We start from the raw sequence: 18,228 nt of genomic DNA, 5'->3' as shown, positions 1-18,228 counted from the left end.
CCATACTTAGCATAAAAACATTTCTTTAGATAATATTTTTGTTCTGTATTACAGTGTCTACAGCCATACAAACACCACAAAGATCACACACAGAAGTAGTCAGTCCACAAACACTTCCAGCTCCTAAAAACATGTTCATTTCCCCCCTTCTTTTCCTAAGCAACCCTGCTCCTAATAAAGTAGGATTGCTTCCTGCACAAATTACTTCAGTAGTTTCCTTAATATATACAAGGCACTTATTGCGGAATTAAATAAAAGCAATTAAAATGATTTACATTCCAACCTCTTTGCATACCTGGACCCACAGTTTATTTTTCATGCTAAACCCCCAAAAACTTGCAAGAACCTTCCAAACGACACTGTCTTGTGCTACCTTCTTTAATATTATCTATGTGCAGCCCTTTTCTCCTGCTGAGACAGGTTCTGAAGACAGATCGGCACATAGCAAGATGTGGACCTAGTGGGGCCAGGTCAAACAGGACAGATTGTGTTCGCAACACAAAACCTCTGAGAAGAGGTCCAACAAATGGATTTAGTTTAAGGTAAGATTTGTGGAAGTGGACTGGAAGAACACACTAAGAGTCTTCAGGGTCAAACTGCAGCTGTGACAAAACTAGAAGGGAACCAAGAAATTACGTTGGTACCAGTAGTGCCATTAGCTGACAGGAATCCTTGTTTGTACAGAATGGCTGGTCAGCTTTCAGCAGGAGGTTTCATTTATTCTCCTTTTCATTCTGACTGTTGGTCAGATCTTGGCAAAGAGCAAAAAACTAATTCCTAGGCCTTGGTTGGTGTGACTTGTACCACCTGCTCCTGATCCCTGGTAATGTGGTTAGCATAACTAACACCATCTTAAAACGCAAGCAGCCATTCTCTGTGTCCAAGCAGGTCACATATTTGTTCCCTTTCTCCTCATTATCAGGCCCTGAAGTTCCTATGAACCACATAGAGAAACCAAACAGATTTCTTCTTCCCTTAACTACTGGCCTCAAGATTCCTGGGCACCAGGCTGGTTACTCCCTTCTTTACTGGCCATGAAAGTCTCAGGCGCCTGGCCAACCAGGTGGTGGTGATGACTGTCACAGAACAGGGAAGCACACAAAGCACTGTCTATAAAATCAAGCAGTTACAAGTCCTAAGTGAGGAACTTGGACTAGAACTGCTGCGGGAGAGTGAGACCTGTGGCCCGCTGGTGGCCAGGGATGCCTCCACTGACATCCGCTTCCTCCAAGGGTTGACGGACTCGTATTCTTTTATATGATTTTTGAGTCTAGATTATGATTGTTATATTGATAAAACAAGCCATGTACTAAGATCTGGCCTGATCTGCAGATGGTCTAGGTGATTAGAAATTAAGTTGTATCATAGATTTTGTACTGCTACTTGTGAAATGGTACTACCTGATTCTGTTTATAGAAAAGCTGTGCTATTCTGGTTATAAATTCTACGTTATGCTAATCACAAAATCCTGTTAAGAAAATAAAGCTTTAATCGTAACTACAGTTTAGTGCTGTCATCATTCTGCCAAGGATCCCTAAAAGAAATTGTTTGTCCTCTTAATGTCAAGCGACAGTTGGGGAGCAAGACCTTTAAGAAGAGGGTAGTACATTCCACAACAGCACTATTTCCTTATTTATCTTTGGGTTAACACCGTACCTGTGTGACATACTGAGCTGGAAGGACTGCATACCCAACATTTCCTGTGCCAGGTGCTGGTGCCAGTACAGTGCCCGGTGGGAGGTTGGTGAGGTTGGGCTGGATCTGTGGCAGTGGAGTGGCTGGCATAATAAGTCTTTGCTGGGGCTGACTAGTAGTAACTATCTGGGAAGCTGGGTTGATCGGTTTGGGCACCACCTGGAGACAAAAGAGGTCTTTATGAAATTGGTGTTTTGTTGATTCAGAATGCACTTTTATTAACAGAACATTTCATTACAGTGCTGAAACTGGACTTTTTTTCCATCCAGCCAAAATAAGTCAAGAATATGCATTTTACATTTAGCTCACCTGTTTCACAGTCTGTGCTGGCACTATGGGAACAGACATCCGCACTGGGGTTGTGTTCACCACCACTGGCTTTGCTAGCATCAAGAAACAACATCACATTAACACACATTATTCAAAGTCCACAGTTCAGTCCTCCAGAATTTCACATACACGTAACACAAAGGTACTTAATACTGTAACTATGTGCTGAGAGTAACTGGCCAAAGTCACGGCACATAACATTTATGTCTGAAGAGCACCTTTGTAAACAAAGATGCATGCACTCTTGTGCAAATACATTTCACAGCAACGGCTGAAAAGCCAGCTTGGGTGCAGAGCTCCTCTGGACATGGGTTTTAAACCACAGCTTGGTTTGAAATCCTTTATTCCATCACCGCTCTGGAAAGCATAGACAGAAACATCTGGTGCTTCTAAAGCATTTTACGTGGAAGGATCTTCATGTTGCAGGAATTTTGGCAATGTGTTTGTGGGCTGTACTGAGGATATACATACAGAGGATCTGGGACTTGCCACAAGTCACTCACAAAGCTGGTAAACTAGGGAAAAGCAATCTAAACTGCTCCAAGAATGCTCTGTAGTTGGGCCTGCAATTTGACACATACAGAGGAGCATTTCCACATACAAACCAGATGTAACAGTAGAATATGAAACTTACAGGAGTCTACCACAACACCAAGTACATCTGGCAGTCTTGATTGATCTCTATTACATACTCACTTTAATCCTTATAAAACAAACATGAAAAAAGCCATAAAAACTTACTTTAGATAATACATTAGCACTAGCACTTACCTTGTTGAAGAGGCTGTGTATTCGTACTGGGATTTTGACTGGCTGATTGGGTTGAACTATTGGCTGTTGTGGCAGTAACGAGTCTGACATAATGGAACTTGCTTCCAGGTACCTGAATCTGCTGAACATTGGGCGCAGTTGCCAAGGGAATAATCGTCTTAAATTGAGATGTACCCACTCCTCCTACAGTAATGGTCTGCACTGCTGATTTCACAGCCTGTTAAGCCAACACAGACAGTGCGAAGTTACTTGTACAAAGGCAGAAAGAACATCAGCGTGTTTATTCCTCAATTTGTCAGTGAGCAACTCTTTAATCCTTTGAGAAGCAACTCAGTTATCCCCATTTTTGTTTTCAAAAGTAAAACAGATGTGAAGGGATTAAATGTCTCTCAACAGCTCAGCGCAAACTCACTTCCATTTTGAATGCTCTACACCAAACAACAGAGTAAACAAATATTTACATGAGTAGGGTGACTCAGTCCACTCCCTCAGATACGTCTGCCAAAACACTTCAGGGTGAGTACAGAGAACATTGCTCAGTTTGTATTCAAAAATCAAGCCACAAATCAACCTAGGTATATTCCTACGAATAAAAACACAAGGCAGCAACTTGCAGAACTGTTCACACTGGACTGTGGTGTGATTTATCTCTGTGTGTACAGATACGTCCTTTTACGACAGGTTGCAACCAATACACAGAAATCACTGTGCAGCCCTTAAGAAAGAAATGGAACAGAGTCCAAAAACTGATAACTGAAGACATGAGAAAGAGAGCACAAGCTGAGAAATGAAAGAAGCAAGAACAATGAAGAACAGCAAAACAAATTTGTTAAGAAAAAAAGCAAAAAGGTGAAAGGTAGCTCAGTAGACCTGTACTACCTCACAGCTGCAATAACGGTACATTTGGAATTTGCCAGATTTCATCTTCCCAGTTTCTCTCAAACTACAAACTGGTAACAACCAAGTGTTTATTTTATTTATACACATTCATAAATCTACCAGTTTGATAGCAGCCTCTTTTTCCAGCCTCGCTGACAACCTCAAACCTTGGTTTATTCCTCCTTTTTCTCCTTCCATCTAACTTCTTTTGGAGCTTAGCTTTTTATTCTCAGTATCTTTTAGTATCAGTATTAAGCATATAATTGTCCTTGGCATTAAGTTTTAGTATTAAATTTGGTTGATAGTATTATGTGACTTCCTACTAGAGCGTTTTCACAGCTCCCCAGCTTTCAGCAACTACACAAATGAAGTCTCAATTTGCACATACTTCACTGGAAATATAAGCCCAGTCTTTTACAAGGTGATGTTTTTGCAGGATTTTTTTAAAATACCAAAACCTCAACAACCCAGAGCAATTCAAAATAAGCACTATCTGCAAGCAGTCACAGCCTAAGTGTTATCACAGGGAGACCAGCATGGGCAAAGTTCCCTCTAGCACACAAATTAGTGGCCGCTATCCAAGAACACCTGGAAAAACTGAAATTCATGTGACAGTTCTTCTAAGGGCATATTGAGCCCAGTGAAGACAGGTGAAACCCTTATGTTGTGCCAGATAGCTCTGGATCAGAACTCAGCATGTATACCCCACAGCCATCTTTGTTTTGTCACTTAGGGTACTCACATTAGAGCAACTTATCCATTTAACAACAGTTTCAAAAAGACAATTTTGCCAGTTCTACCCTGGGGAAAAAAATATGTTCAGATCGTGCTGGTGTCGATGTTCCCATATCAGCATTCCAATTATCACCTGTATCAGGAAGACGAGACTGGCACAATTTGTCCAAGTCTCTGGTGTCGTGGCATACATACAACTGTGTCCACTCCCTGCTATATCCACTCTGGTTATTTACATTCATAGGCATCCCCTCATGTTTACCAAAATGGGAATACATACATTAAGATAGAAGAAGATTCACCCAAGATTACAAAAGAGGAAAAAGGTAAGAACTGTAGTTTGTAATCAAGGTCAGTCTTGTCTTGTCATTCATTAACGCAGATCAATTTATCAAAGGTATTATGGAAAACCCTGATATTTTTCTAGAAATGAGACACAAGAAATTAATAATTTTTAACTCTGTAGGTCTCAGACCATGGTGTCTTGCTTATGCAGACCTCTACCACAAGGATATGAACTCCACTGTTGCAAACCTCAGAAACGCCTGGAAAATAGCCCTAGTCAGTGGCACAGAAACACTGGTAGAAGAGATAAAACCACCCAAAGAACATTTCCTCGTGTCACGGGGAGCCCTTCAGATGATTTCGGAGATTCAGTATACGGAGACGAGAACTTGCACCAAGTGGTGCTTTCCAGATTGGAAAGCTGATTTCCAACAGCGTGCCCTCATAAGGGCTTGCAACAGTTTGCGCCTCTCAACTGAAGCAGCGCACACTCCTTGGGGCAATGCTCTTGCCAATTCTCAAGGAAACACCACTACAAGAACACCTTGGGACTGACCACTGCCAATCTGCAGTTCAACACTCCCAGTTTCCCGCAAGCGATGAGACAGAGACACTCTAGAAGACAAAGGAAAGTCAGTTTGTACCTGGGTGGTTGTGTGGTTGACTATAGCCTTCCCAGGGGAGGAGGGTGCTGATTGCTGCACTGTGAGGATCTGCTGTCCTAATGCTACATTCAGTGGGACGCCCACCGTCTTCTGGGGGGAGTTGGGAGGCTGGGAGGCCACTGACACCACTGCTAGCTGCTTGGCAAAACAAAGAAGCAGTTTAAATCTCCGTGGAGGATACAAGACCCTGTACATATACATTTCCCTCCTCATGAAAGTACAGTTCTCCACCAGTACAGAGGGTTCTTTCTGTGAGCAAGAGTGCTGTATTTAGTCACAACTCACATGGGTCCAACTGCGCCACAACAGCACATAGACATGTTAGAAACTTCAAGGCATTGCTCGTTTCCAGCAACAAAAAGCCCCTGCAGAAAGCTAGCACAGCTTCTGGGTTTTGGATTGTTTGTTTGTTTTTTTTAAGGAAACTAGCCCGCTGAAGCCTGAGCATTGTCAGGAAGGATTTTCTGAATAGCAGCTTTATAATCGGTACTATGTCTATTTAATCATAAACTGAAGTTTTAAAGGAGAGCTGTGGAAAAGAAGAAAAAAAATATCTCACCTTACGCTACTGATTCAGCCAAACTACAAGAACATCAGTATTTTCAAATCTACTTTCCAGATTCCCTTAGAGGTCTAGTCTTCTGTTTGCATTTCAGCAGAATGTAGTGTTTAAGTACTGTACTCTATACAGCCACACCCTTTCCAAGGCTGGTTTTCTACTTTTTGTTCTAAACTCCCTTCTTTGTGTTTTAAGAGAACTTCCAGTTTTTTAAACCATTTGCTTTTAAAAGATACAATTACTCACCTACGGCAAATTCAAGATGTAACCCTAAGAGCCTTTTTACCCCTACTTGATGCTAATTTTGATTCTAGACTTGTATTTTTTTTACTTCTTCCTCATGTTGCTTTCCTCACTAATAATTCTCAAACAAGAGTCCCCTATCCATTTCTATAAGATTACATAGCTAAAGCATGGCCAAACTCAGAGAACTCTTTACTCTTATGCCAGTTTCTATACACGATACTTAGTTTGCACGTGCTATGCATCTTGCATGCCAACTCTTCATCTCTCCAGCAATATTTCTCTTCTCAAGACAATTTTATCAAGTCTAAAATAGAAGCATCACCACGACATCTATAACACAGCTTACGATGGGTGAGTTACCTTTTCTATCTGTTGCCTACCTGTGCTAATCTCCAGCTCTGTATTTTTCAAGGACCATTGCAAATGCCATTTACTGCAGACGCGGTTAAGGAAGACTAAATTATCTATGCAGTAGCAGGCAATGGTTAATAAGTGCTGATCTATTATCATCAAGGTCTCCTCTTAAACAACCTGTTAACATCTTGTGAAGACACTAAAAGAAATAGTTTGAGCACTTGGCTAAGAGAAAACAGCTGCTCTTGCAATGGATGCTTAGGGAATGGCAAGAAATTGCAGAAATGGGAAACTAACGCAGTAATGCATATTTACTTAAAACCACAGGAAGGGAACCAGTTGCAAAAAACCTAGCTTAGGCCATTACCACAGAGCACTGTGATGCATAATGGAGACTGAAGAGGAAGGATCATAAACAGCTTGTAGCAAAGACACAGAGAGCTCCATTCAGACAGCTGGCAGGAGAGACAGAAGGCTGCAGCCAAAAGCAGGTCCTTACCTTATTAGGGGATTTGAGTGGGGAGATAGCTATTTTATTCGGTGTCTGTTGTGTTGTTGTACTCAAAGATGATCCAATGACTCCACTCTCAGAGATTGTTATTGTCTTTGGTGGTGTTCCTGGAGCAGACTGTGAAAGAACCCTACCTATAAACAAGGAAGATACCATCAACTCAAGTTATCCCTGCTTACATTAATTTTTAAAGCAAAGTTTTCTCTGCATATCGTGCAAATGATCCCTACTTCTGATAGCGTATTACCTGGTAGGAAGGACATTGGTATTCTTTAAGTTAGATTTAGCAACAAAGAAGAAAATAATTGGCATTATTGCAAATAAAAAGTTTGCTCAGGTTTAATAAAGCTGAAATGTACACTGAGCTTTCTGTGACATTCAGCTGAAAATTCTTGAAGCCAGGACAGCATCCTGAGGGGTGCAGTCCTCCAATACACATGCGCTGGGCACAAACACCCAGCCAGCTGGCAGTTCCCCAGGAACTCCCTGGGCTGCTGCCAACACAGAGAGAAACTGAGCATCTGCAGGGGGCTACTTCCTTTTAAAAACCTCGGCTATCAGAAATGAGCTGTGTTACAGTGACCAAGGAAAAGGTGTTTGGTCTGTCCAAGATCAACTCTTAGTTGTGGGTTTTTTAGGTTAAACATCAAAACCAGCAGCTCCAAATCATGAAATCAGCCTTCAGAACTTTTTTGGTTTGTTTTTTTTAGCCCATACTTCTAAGTTTCTTTCTAAAGAGTGCTTGACCACTGAGCTTTTCCTCTACTGCACTCATTTCTGCCGTAGCTTCTCTGTCACTGTGCTGGTTTTGGCTGGAATAGAATTAATTTTCCTCATAGCAGCGAATAAGGGGCTATGTTTTGGATTGGTGCCGAAAACAGTGTTGATTATGTTTGTTATTGGTGAGCAGTGTTTATGAAGAGCCAAGACCTTTTCTGCTTCTTACCCCACCTGTGAGTACAAGAATTGTACAAATGCAAAAAAAGTACAAGTGCACAAGAATTTGGAAGGAGACGCAGCTGGGACAGCTAACCCAACTGACCAAAGGGATATTGCATACTATATAACCTCATGCTCAGCTTATAAAGCTGGGGGAAGAAGGAGGAAGAGGGGGACATTCAGTGTTACGGTGTTTTGTCCTTCCCAAGTAACCATTATGCATGATGGAGCTCTGCTCTCCTGCAGATGGCTGAGCACCTGCCTGCAGATGGGAAGCGGTGAATGAATTCCTTGTTTTGCTTTGCTTGTGTGCGTGCCTTTTTGCTTTACCTATTAAACTGTCTTTATCTCAACCACTGAGTTTTCTCACTTTTAGCTGCGTGGTGCCTAGTTGCCATCAGGGGTTAAACCACAACAGTCACTCATTTTCTTGTACTACATTTATCAAAATAAGAAACGCACACGCACACTCAGGCATGACTTTTCTGTCCAGCACAAACCAGTGGCATGACAAGTCAAGTAGAACTAACAAGAAAAAGCATCCTCGTGGCAAGCTGCCTTCCTCTGAGGTCTACGTGCTGTAAAATAACCTTCACTTTTGTACAGTCTAAGTAACAGCACAGACAGTTGCTAGCAGCTGCTAAAGCCACACACAACCTGAAAAATGTGAGTCTGTAGGAATTCTATCATCTCCAGTATTCACTGCTTTGAGCTTGTTCTTTCCTGGTGACAGCTTTCCCTTTCTCACTACATGCCCTCTGTGCCCCCTGGCATCAACTTCCTAAACAGAATCTGGCTGCTTATATTGACAAGTCTTAAATTTAAAACTTCCACCTCAGCTTCCAGAAATTCCCAGGCAATTAAAAATACTTATCAGATTCATAAACAGACATATATAAACATCAAAACACAACACTCAAATGTTACACCTTCCCCAAAATGATGCCAGCCTCTTGAAGCTGGCAAGCTGCACTGGCTGTTTGGGATGGTGAGAGGAAAGGCAGATGTTTACAAAGATTTCCCTCTCAATTAGAGATGCATCTTCACCTCCCACTGATGATTCTCTCACAGGCTGAGGGAGAGGTAGTCTTGATTTTCCAACATACTGATTTAAAAACTGGAAGTTTGTTTATTTTGTAACATATCCGTTTATCAACATTATGTAGGTATGTTTTGATTTGGACATTTTCCCTTCATTCTGGAGACAGCAAACTTAAACATATGCTATTGGTAGTATTATTTTTGTTTTGGTTCCTTACTGTTTACCAGTTTTCATGTATTGCTAGATGAAAATGTAATGCAGCTCTAAGTGGCTTATTTTGGGGTTTTTAATCGTTTTAGGTTGGGTGGTTTTTGTTTACTTTTTTTTTAACACACACGAACAGCTTAATGTAAATATTTATAAACAGTAGAACAATCTTATTCACAGGTCTGTATGTATGATAGGGAACTGTTTGAGAAAGAGCTAAAACTAGGGAGTAGGATGGAGAATCCCTCTTTCATCTGAAACATGAATCAGGCTTCAGGGTGCAGGCAGCCTGACAACTCAAGGAAAAGACTATGTTTCAGTTTTGTGCCATTCACTTGTATTTACCAAAGTTTCGAAAACAGGACACTGTTGCATTCTTTTTAAAACCAGCTCAAGTCCCAGTTCTGTAAAGGCTTAACTAATTTGTTTAAACATGTGGAAAAAATTTTAAGCCTACTTGGGTTGGTCAATCTGGAAGCAGTTGAAGATACCCTTCAAAGCTCTGAAGATGACTGGCTTCCTACATTCATCATTTTCAGGTAATTTACGTATCTTGGATGTTACTTGCATACATGCAATGATGCATTCAGCAAGGGACACATCAGTCCCACTGCCACAATAAACAAATGTTTACACTGTGAATTTTTTTCTTTAATTCTGTTGTTTAAAGGACACAAACAGATTTGTTTTCCAAAGACACAAACCCTTTCATATTTGCCTTAATTACTTTTTTGTGATGCTTATTTTTGAAGTGAGCAACTTAACAGAAACAACACAGCTTTATTCACTTGTTACTCAAGCATTTTTCCTGTTATTTGCATGTATTCAATTGTCCAGCTGTAAGCAGATTAAAGTAATAGAAGAGCATGTGTCTCCTTTTCCCCCTGTGTATTTATATAATGTATCTACAAATACTTTCTGTTTATCAAGCAGCCTTTTCTCTGGCTGTGAGGTGGTTTTTTTCCTCCTCACCAAAATCCAGAGAGCAAAATCATCTTACAGTAAAAGCAAAATGATCAAACTCTACCACCACAAATATAGTTCTAAACAAACACTGTGTAAAGGTACCAACAACTGCATTTATCTGCTTCCACCCACAAAATACTCTGATTTATTTTTCCAATTGCTTGAGGTACTTCAACAGAAACTACAGTAAAATCATCAAGACCAAAAGATCTCTACAATCATCATCTCTTTGAACAGCCTTTAAAAAATGATAAAGCAAAACAAGTCAAAGTAGTACAACCTGCAATGACTGGTGACACTTGAGTGGTCTGCCCTGTAACAGCTTTGCTATTAATCGGTTTTGCAAAGATCAGCTTGGTGATCACAGGGCCAGAAGTTGGGGTTCGGGTCTTCTTCGCAATCTGAAAGATGGAGGAAAAGAGATCTAAAGTAACTTGAGCATTTTTGATCTAAATTATCGTATTGTTAAATATGTTAGAAAAAGGGCAATACTCGCACAGATAATCAGAAGAATAATTGCTTCTCACATTTCATCTCAATTTCTCTCTATGGAGAGAACTAGGATATCATCCATGCCACTTAGAAAACTAACCACCAAAGCAGGATAGCCAAATCCCTTACAGCTTTTTTTGTAAGATATCTCTCTGTGCAAACATACCTCATCCTCAAGATGCTATAATTATTTCTTACATGCTGTTAGGTCTAGATCAAAATGTTAGAATTAAACCCAGAGCTCTCAATATCTGAAGCTTTAAAAAAGGTTAGATCTTTTCCAGCCAATTGGGACACACTGTGTTCCTCCAGTGATTTAAATGTAGCAACTACTACTCTGAAATATCTCTTGACCTACTCTTGACATAGCAGCATGCTTTTATCCTGCAAATGGGGAAAGAGCTTTCTGCCACAGTTCTCAAAAAGTAGGTGGATCATCAGTCCCTGGAAGTTTTGGGTACACACTAGCCAGGAAGAAATCAGTTTGCTACATCCAGGCCCAAAGGAGTCTTTTCTTCCTTCCATGATCCAGCCTCTGAAAACACAGCTGGACCAGAAACATACATGTGCACCTTTACGACACTGATAAACTTGAAATCTTTATAAGCAGGGTTTTATAGTCTTAAAATCTTAAACAAGCCTTTTTCCCCTTTTCCATACTGACAGAAGTTAACTACCAGATGTATTTATCCTAATAGCTCCTACACATCAGCATCCAGCTGGTAAATAGTTCAATTAAGAGGCTGACTTCTTTTAAAGACTATTTAAGCCTGTTGATTGCAGAGGCTGCCTACAGATGTGGACTATGTCTAAGATCTTCCCCGAGTCCAAAAGAGCACACTGCAAGACATTAATGAAGTCCTTACACTTACCCACCCCACAGGTCAGGCCCATGCTGCCTCTCCTCCGCACACACCCCCAGCCACATCCCCTGGGCACCAGCTACCAACTCCAGCCACATCGAAGTCATGACATTAGCGTCTCTGTGGGGAGCCACTTTTGCTACTCAAGCAGTTCGCTGGAGAAATCTGACTGACATGCAAAGATACAGAGATGACAGCTACTTTTAACAGCCTGAGAAAGTTACGAGTACTTAGATGAAGCAATTGAGTAGGCTGGATGTTATGGTTTCCTACACAAAACCCTATTTATAGAATTTGCTGACTGAAAACACCTCCTTTACAGTAGAGTAACACCAAAACATCTGAAATATTCAGCAGCACCTAACGAATTCCCCAGCTGCCCTGCAAAAAGCACACACATGAGGCTGTTCCAGCTTCCAGCAGCACACACACACGGCTGGGGACACCAGAGCCCCCCTGCTATGGCACACAGACTCCAGCCTTCGTGCCTGAGCTGTGCCTAGCCAAGGAAAGCCAGGAACGAGCGACACTGACACCGGGCAGTGCCAGAAAACAGACCTCATTTGAAACATTAAGTTGTTTGAAGAAGAAAACTTCATTCATATCCCAGTTGACAAATTCAACTCAAAGTCATTTTAACACCTCAGGGATTCAGTTCTCTTAGCACATACAAGCTGATAGACGAGCAGGCATTTTATCTGTAATGTATCTTATTATTTTTGTAAATTTGCACATCTTTTAATTTCTGATAAATGCCCCAAACTTCGTCTGCCTGATTTGAGCTTTCCATTCTGCTGAAATTAATCTTATCCTGCCATAAGGTATTACTGTAACTGAACTGCTATTGCTTTTACTCTGAAGCGAGGGCAAAGTCTGGCTCAGAACATGATCACCATCCAGCAGGAACAGCCAGCTCTGGACAACAGCAGTCATTTCCCAGCAACAGTCAATAAGCATGCTTAAATGACTTACATGAATACATATAAAATACTAGCTACCTGTCAGCATGAAGTATTTCAGAAAAACCGTAAAAATCCCAAAACTATAGCTGGTCAATGCAAGTAGCCCTGCTTCCCTCAGCCTCAACTTACAATATCCTCTACTGATAAACTCCCCCTTGCTTTTCAGGTGAACTTTTTCTCTATGAAAGTCATCTAACAAATGAGTGAAATCCCTCAGGGCTTAGGAAACACAGCAAAACTCAAACATGGTTGATTATAGGTGAGGAACAGCCCTTGGCCCCCAAGTGCACGCCATGAACTCCTGTTTTTGCCACTCTAGTCTTTGCCACTAGAATTGATAACCCTAGCCATCTTCTAGGCATCTAGAAGTGAGAGCCTTCTAGTTATCGGTGAGAAACTTGCTACCCATTTCAGAAGAGACTGGAGAAGCCAGAGAAAACAGTCAACATGACAGACTGCCCCTTTGATGCTTCAGAAAGAGCAAGTTCTCCAGAGCACTCTGCCATGGCCTGTACTAATTACAAGAAGCTTAATGTTATTCCTCTGACTGTGTAAACTAAGCACGCTCCCTGCGAGTTACTTAGAAATAAAGTGAAAAATATTTCCTGGGGCAACAAGCTCTTCCACAAGAAAATTATGGTATTTAGAGGCACACACCAACCTTCTTCCCCCTACGGAAGTAGACAGATTTATCTGCATTGCTATTTAAAAGGTCAATTAGTGTCTTTCCAATCACTCTCCAGTAAACAAGATGAACAGGCAAGTTTCTACAGCCAGACTTTGTTTTCAGTGGTCAAACAGTGTTCCATACATATAGAAAAAAGCACATACATACCTTGCATTTACTGCAGGACTGAATACCCACATAGTCAGCTACCACAAAGGAGCTAACATACTATAAAAATCCACTCCCTAGAGGACCTCATGGGAGCTTGTCCATGTAGCCACACCCTATGTAATTCATATTTGGCATAAAATGAAAAATCAGGGACTCTAGAAACAGAAGAGGAGAACAGCGTACTTCAGAGAAGATGAAGAAACTGAGCTTGGAATGAGAGTTTGCTCTGAGGTTAGGGAGTGCATGAGGTCACTTCTCCACGATGAGATGAAGCCACAATGATGGCTTAGCAGTTGTCTTGCCATGGCAGCAACAATGCTATGGACACACAGATTTATTTGCTGAAACACAAAGCCAGTTACCACATCAGGAGAAGTTCAAGTTAGACTAGCTTAGTGACAGCAATGACAACAGGTCTGGACATCTGGTTGAGAGTCCTCTGCAAGGCCAAACCCTTGCTTAATGCACTTGGACTGAAGCAGTACACCAGTAAGCACATCACTGTTTTTAAGCCTGTACACGGACAAGACCCACAACCTGAAAGCAGATGCACTTGCCTAGTAGTTTTGTCCACACATCCTGGGAAGTGTTTTCAACTAAATCAGACAAGCTGCCAATGGACAGTACAATCCTCTGGACATAGATTAAGCCCAAGGTCCTGCCACATTTTACACCTCACAGCCTCATACCTCTAAAACTGCAGTCAGGATTCCAAGGAACATTTTGCTCTATCCATTATGCCCTTTCTCAAGTGCTGAGATTTCAAATGTCACAATTAAGATTACTGCAAAGCTAACTGAATTTTTCCAATGACCTGCAAAGCCCCTAGGACAGGGAGGATGTAAGGAGAACTGATGAGCGCTCTTTGTCATCTAATCTTTTACCAATTCACTTCTCGGTACCAAGTCAAACTGCTGTGCTGCCTTTACATGTGAAATACCTGATTCACAAAGCCACAAGAGATAAGCTACACAAGACCCTTGGGAGGCAGGGTGGCATTCACAGCTTCCTTTTCTACTCACTGAAAGGCTAAGAGGCTTGTTCAAGACGATGGGGTAAATGCATGACTTCATTTTCTAAGCCAGAGACTCCAGGCATGGGTTAACTCCCCTGTCATTCATGATAGGGTAGACCATGAATCTCTCGCCTAGCCTCATATATCCCTCCGCTACTCTAAAGGGAAAAGCACTGTCTGGGAAGTGCTAATGTAATCTTCTCTGCAGTATTGGATACTAACTGAACATTGCTGCCTTGCTTTTCATTTGTGCTTCCTCCTCTCCTTATAGAAAAAAAGGTGTTAACAATTCAATCTGTTTTGCAAATGGAAGCAAAGACTTAATAAAAAGAGACCACAAGAAAAATATACTCAAACTGCAATTAACTGTATTTACAAATGGATGCAAGTGACTTTGTAACTGCTTCTGTTAAGAAACCTGCAGAATTCCTAATGAGAAACAGCAGAGGTCAATCACCGCAGCACTGTGTTTCAGTCACTGATGGCACAGGTCATCTCATGCACTCAAGAGCACATCACTCTCCTCAGTTTCCTCTGTCACTTTGCAGTAATTGAAGCCAAGTATCAAGAACTAATTCACTCAAACGTTCCTATGCTGAGTCAAGGGCAGAAGCTTTTTTGAAAGCTATAATGACAAAACCATATCATTAATGATCAAGGTACAAAAATAAAAGCCGCTTAAGAAAATGGGTATGTTTCAAACAGCCATTATTAAACATGTTTTCCACGGGTATGATGTAGCAACAAACAAGGAAAAAGCAGAAATCAGTGCAGGGATCATCTGCAGCTTTAAAACAGTCGTGAGAGTTGCTCACATATGCTTGCCATGAAATACTAGTCAGAGAGCTTACCATTCAGCTAATAACATGCTTAAAATTTTTTAATTTGCCATGTGCAGCAAATTAATTTTTATTAGCTTAGAGTTTAATTTCTCGTTCAATTTAGACTGTAAAATAAATATTTTCACATCATAACCTGCATTGAGTTCTACTTTTCCTTCACTTTAATGAGGTCTTATTTCTGCCTCACTGCCAACTAGAACGAAGTCACTCACATTTTGTTCTGCCATACAGCAAATGAAAAAAATCAGACCCTTTGGGTCATAACCCAAGTCTTTTCAACAGATTTTCAGACCCCAGTAGATTCTCTGTGGTTTCAAATACCTCAAGATCCATGCCACAGAACAGGAACAAAACCTTGTTCAGGTTTTTTAAGTGTCCAGCTTACATTCCTGTCTAGTCTATCAGTATCTATCAACAAGCTTAAGTAGATTTGAGGCAGACAAGATACACCTTTACGAGCTACGGTTAAACCATGACTGTCGTTCTTTTTCAAATTCTCGAAGGTTTTTTTTCCACAGACTTTATTTAAACAAACTAAATGTAATAGGCAGAAGCCACTCTTTCGTAAAAGAGTAAGGCAGCATACACTTTGAATTAAGAACAATAGGCACAGAGAGTTCAATTCCATCTTCCTGAAAGCATGTAGGATTTATTTTTATAAAATGAAAATAATGGGAAGATTCTCTTCAATTTACTGAATTTTAATAGCTCGCTTTCTCTGAGGCAAATTTTAGGTTTCTAGACAGTAGCTAGAGGTAAAGGGCATAAAGTGGTAAATGCATCCACAGATGAAAGCATGGGCTAGGAGCAGCATTCTGTTTTTTAACACAAAGAATAAATGCAAAGGCTGAAAGCAACCGTGTGTCTATCAGTGAAGAAAAGGGACAACTGTTGCAGCAACAAAACTGTTTTTAAGATGTTTCATCAGTATACACTCACTTTACCTGTACTGTTTTTAATTGCTGGGTCTGCAAAACAGAAGGCTGGGCCGCAGTGTTTATCAGCTGACTTCCTTGTGTCAAAGCTGAGACACCAACTACAGGTTTCACTTCTGACCGACCTCCGATAACAACCTTGATCTGCTGGCCTTGTACCTTGGAGTCTCCGCCTTGGGCTTGGGACGTGGCCTTCTGCGCCTGCGGGAGCTGGCTGTGGGGTAATGCTAACACAATAGGCTGGCCAGACTTGCCCAAAGTTGTTACAATAAGCTTTTGTCCATCCGGTTTAATACTCTGATTGCCTATTTTAATATCGGCGGTCTTGTTCAGAATAATTTGATTGGCCGATATAGTGACAGGGGTCTGGGCACCAAGTTTATGGAGACCACTTGGAAAAGTAGGCTTTACAACTGCATTTGCATCAGTTTTTGGGGTTGTGGTGTTCACTGCTGCATCGCCTGAGTGATTGCTGGGTGCAGTAAGTGGTTCTGTGGTGACTGCGGCCGTAGTTGTAGCTGAGGAGTTGCTGGTGGTGCTTATGTTCACTATTTCTTCCAGTTCTGTTTCCATGGGAATCGAATCTCCGATCGGCGACGACACAATAACTGCCTCGATGCTGTCATCTTCCACCAGGGTTATACCAGTGTCCATTATTTCCTCAGGGAGCAAGCTGTTGACTTCTGCTGAAACCACCTCCATTTTAGCAGTTGTGGCAGTGATGACCGGAGCAGGTACTGCAATATTTTAAAAAGTTATTGGCTTCCAGAAAACACACATTTTCAAAGTTTTTATGAATAATATTACCAAAAAAGAAAATACAGCAGCAGATTTTTTTTTAGGTTGAAGGTATTGTGCATGCACAGAAGGGATAGCACAAAAAAATTTATCAAAACATAACATATTAAGCTGAATTTACTCTCAGTAAGAATTTATATCATCCAGTGACATCAAATCAAGACACTGACTTGCTGTGTATTACCAGTCCACTCTTGACAACACAGTACACAAAGAAGCAGTGTTTCCTTCCCAAGACACAGCCACCTTGTTCACAGACATTTAAGCTTACTGAAATATAAAGCAGGAGTTAAACAGCTTTAAATATCCAACAGACAATAATGGCTTTTCTCATACATGTCAACATTGATTAGCAGGTTATCTTGCCTCAAGAGACTTGTTATCTGTACCAGATGTAACAGGGGTTCATCTTTGCCAAATCCTTATTTTTGAAATCTCAGAAAAACAAACAGCTGTCTAGTGATGGGCTTTATCAATCCCACAAGCTCAATCAACAGCCCACCTACCCCAGGACCATGCCAAAGCCCTGCCCTTCCAATTAGGCAGACAATTCCTCTATGCTGGCTGTGAAAAGAGTAGCTCAACCTTTCTCCCCCCCTCAATACTCACAAGAAAATATAATGCCCAAATTCATGATTAATTTGAAGCATGTTCTAAACATGAAACACCCCATCTGAAATAGAATATTTTAAGCTGCCTAGTAAGAGCAACCGATTCGTATTAAAAAAAATAATAATACAGTGAGATTCAAGGCCAGAGTCACCGGTCACTTGAGAAACCTTAAATACATTGCTGGGAATTGTCTCGTCTACCATTCCCACCGAATCTATATCGCTCTCAGAAGCTGAAGACTGATCAGCTTCATAAGGCATTTTCCCCACTTGCTGACTGAATCAGCATGCTTGGGAACTGGATGGGCGAGTATGCCCCTGAGTACTCATAAGCTGAATTTGAAAGGATCTTGTCCTCTTCAATTTCCTACTTGCTAGAAAAAAAAAAAGAGCTGAGTTATTCATACTAAGCAACATTCATAATTAAGGAATCATGCCACAAAACCAGCGCCCAAATGCCAAGGTGAAATAGATTCCTCTGGAGTCGTTGTGGTTCCATTTTGCGCAACACCAAACTACAGGACAGCTGCATTTTGCTTGTAAGGTAGAAGGATAGGGAAGAAAATCCTACTATAATCTACCCAGTTTCCCCGCCAAGCTCAGGAGGCTCTGTTGGAGCAGTCCATGGCTTCCTGATTGTGAAGGGTGCCATGCTGATCCCCCTCACCTCAGAGCACAAGGCATATCA

The 18,228-nt window shown here is 41.2% G+C and overlaps 1 protein-coding gene across 7 annotated transcripts in view; it reads right to left on the bottom strand.

Moving 5' to 3' along the window:
• LIN54 (lin-54 DREAM MuvB core complex component) overlaps positions 1–18,228 on the bottom strand; it is a 41,610-nt gene that overhangs the window by 8,728 nt on the left and 14,654 nt on the right. For 3 of the 7 annotated variants that reach the window (XM_055712673.1, XM_055712677.1, XM_055712665.1), the window contains exons 2-8: positions 16,141–16,868; positions 10,465–10,585; positions 7,019–7,164; positions 5,340–5,498; positions 2,797–3,013; positions 2,005–2,078; positions 1,657–1,854 (exon numbers count right to left, since the gene is read on the bottom strand). In XM_055712673.1, coding sequence (XP_055568648.1) covers positions 1,657–1,854; positions 2,005–2,078; positions 2,797–3,013; positions 5,340–5,498; positions 7,019–7,164; positions 10,465–10,585; positions 16,141–16,833 — 1,608 coding nt within the window. In that variant the 5' untranslated portion in view covers positions 16,834–16,868. The remainder of the gene's footprint in view (positions 1–1,656; positions 1,855–2,004; positions 2,079–2,796; positions 3,014–5,339; positions 5,499–7,018; positions 7,165–10,464; positions 10,586–16,140; positions 16,869–18,228) is intronic. The other 4 variants (XM_027797603.2, XM_055712688.1, XM_055712681.1 and 1 more) reach the window with 4 other exon arrangements.

Source organism: Falco cherrug, chromosome 1, assembly GCF_023634085.1.
Source record: "Falco cherrug isolate bFalChe1 chromosome 1, bFalChe1.pri, whole genome shotgun sequence".
NCBI classification, from domain to species: domain Eukaryota; kingdom Metazoa; phylum Chordata; class Aves; order Falconiformes; family Falconidae; genus Falco; species Falco cherrug.
The sequence above is the reverse complement of the archived record's forward strand: the minus strand, read 5'-3'. Positions and strand labels throughout refer to the sequence as shown.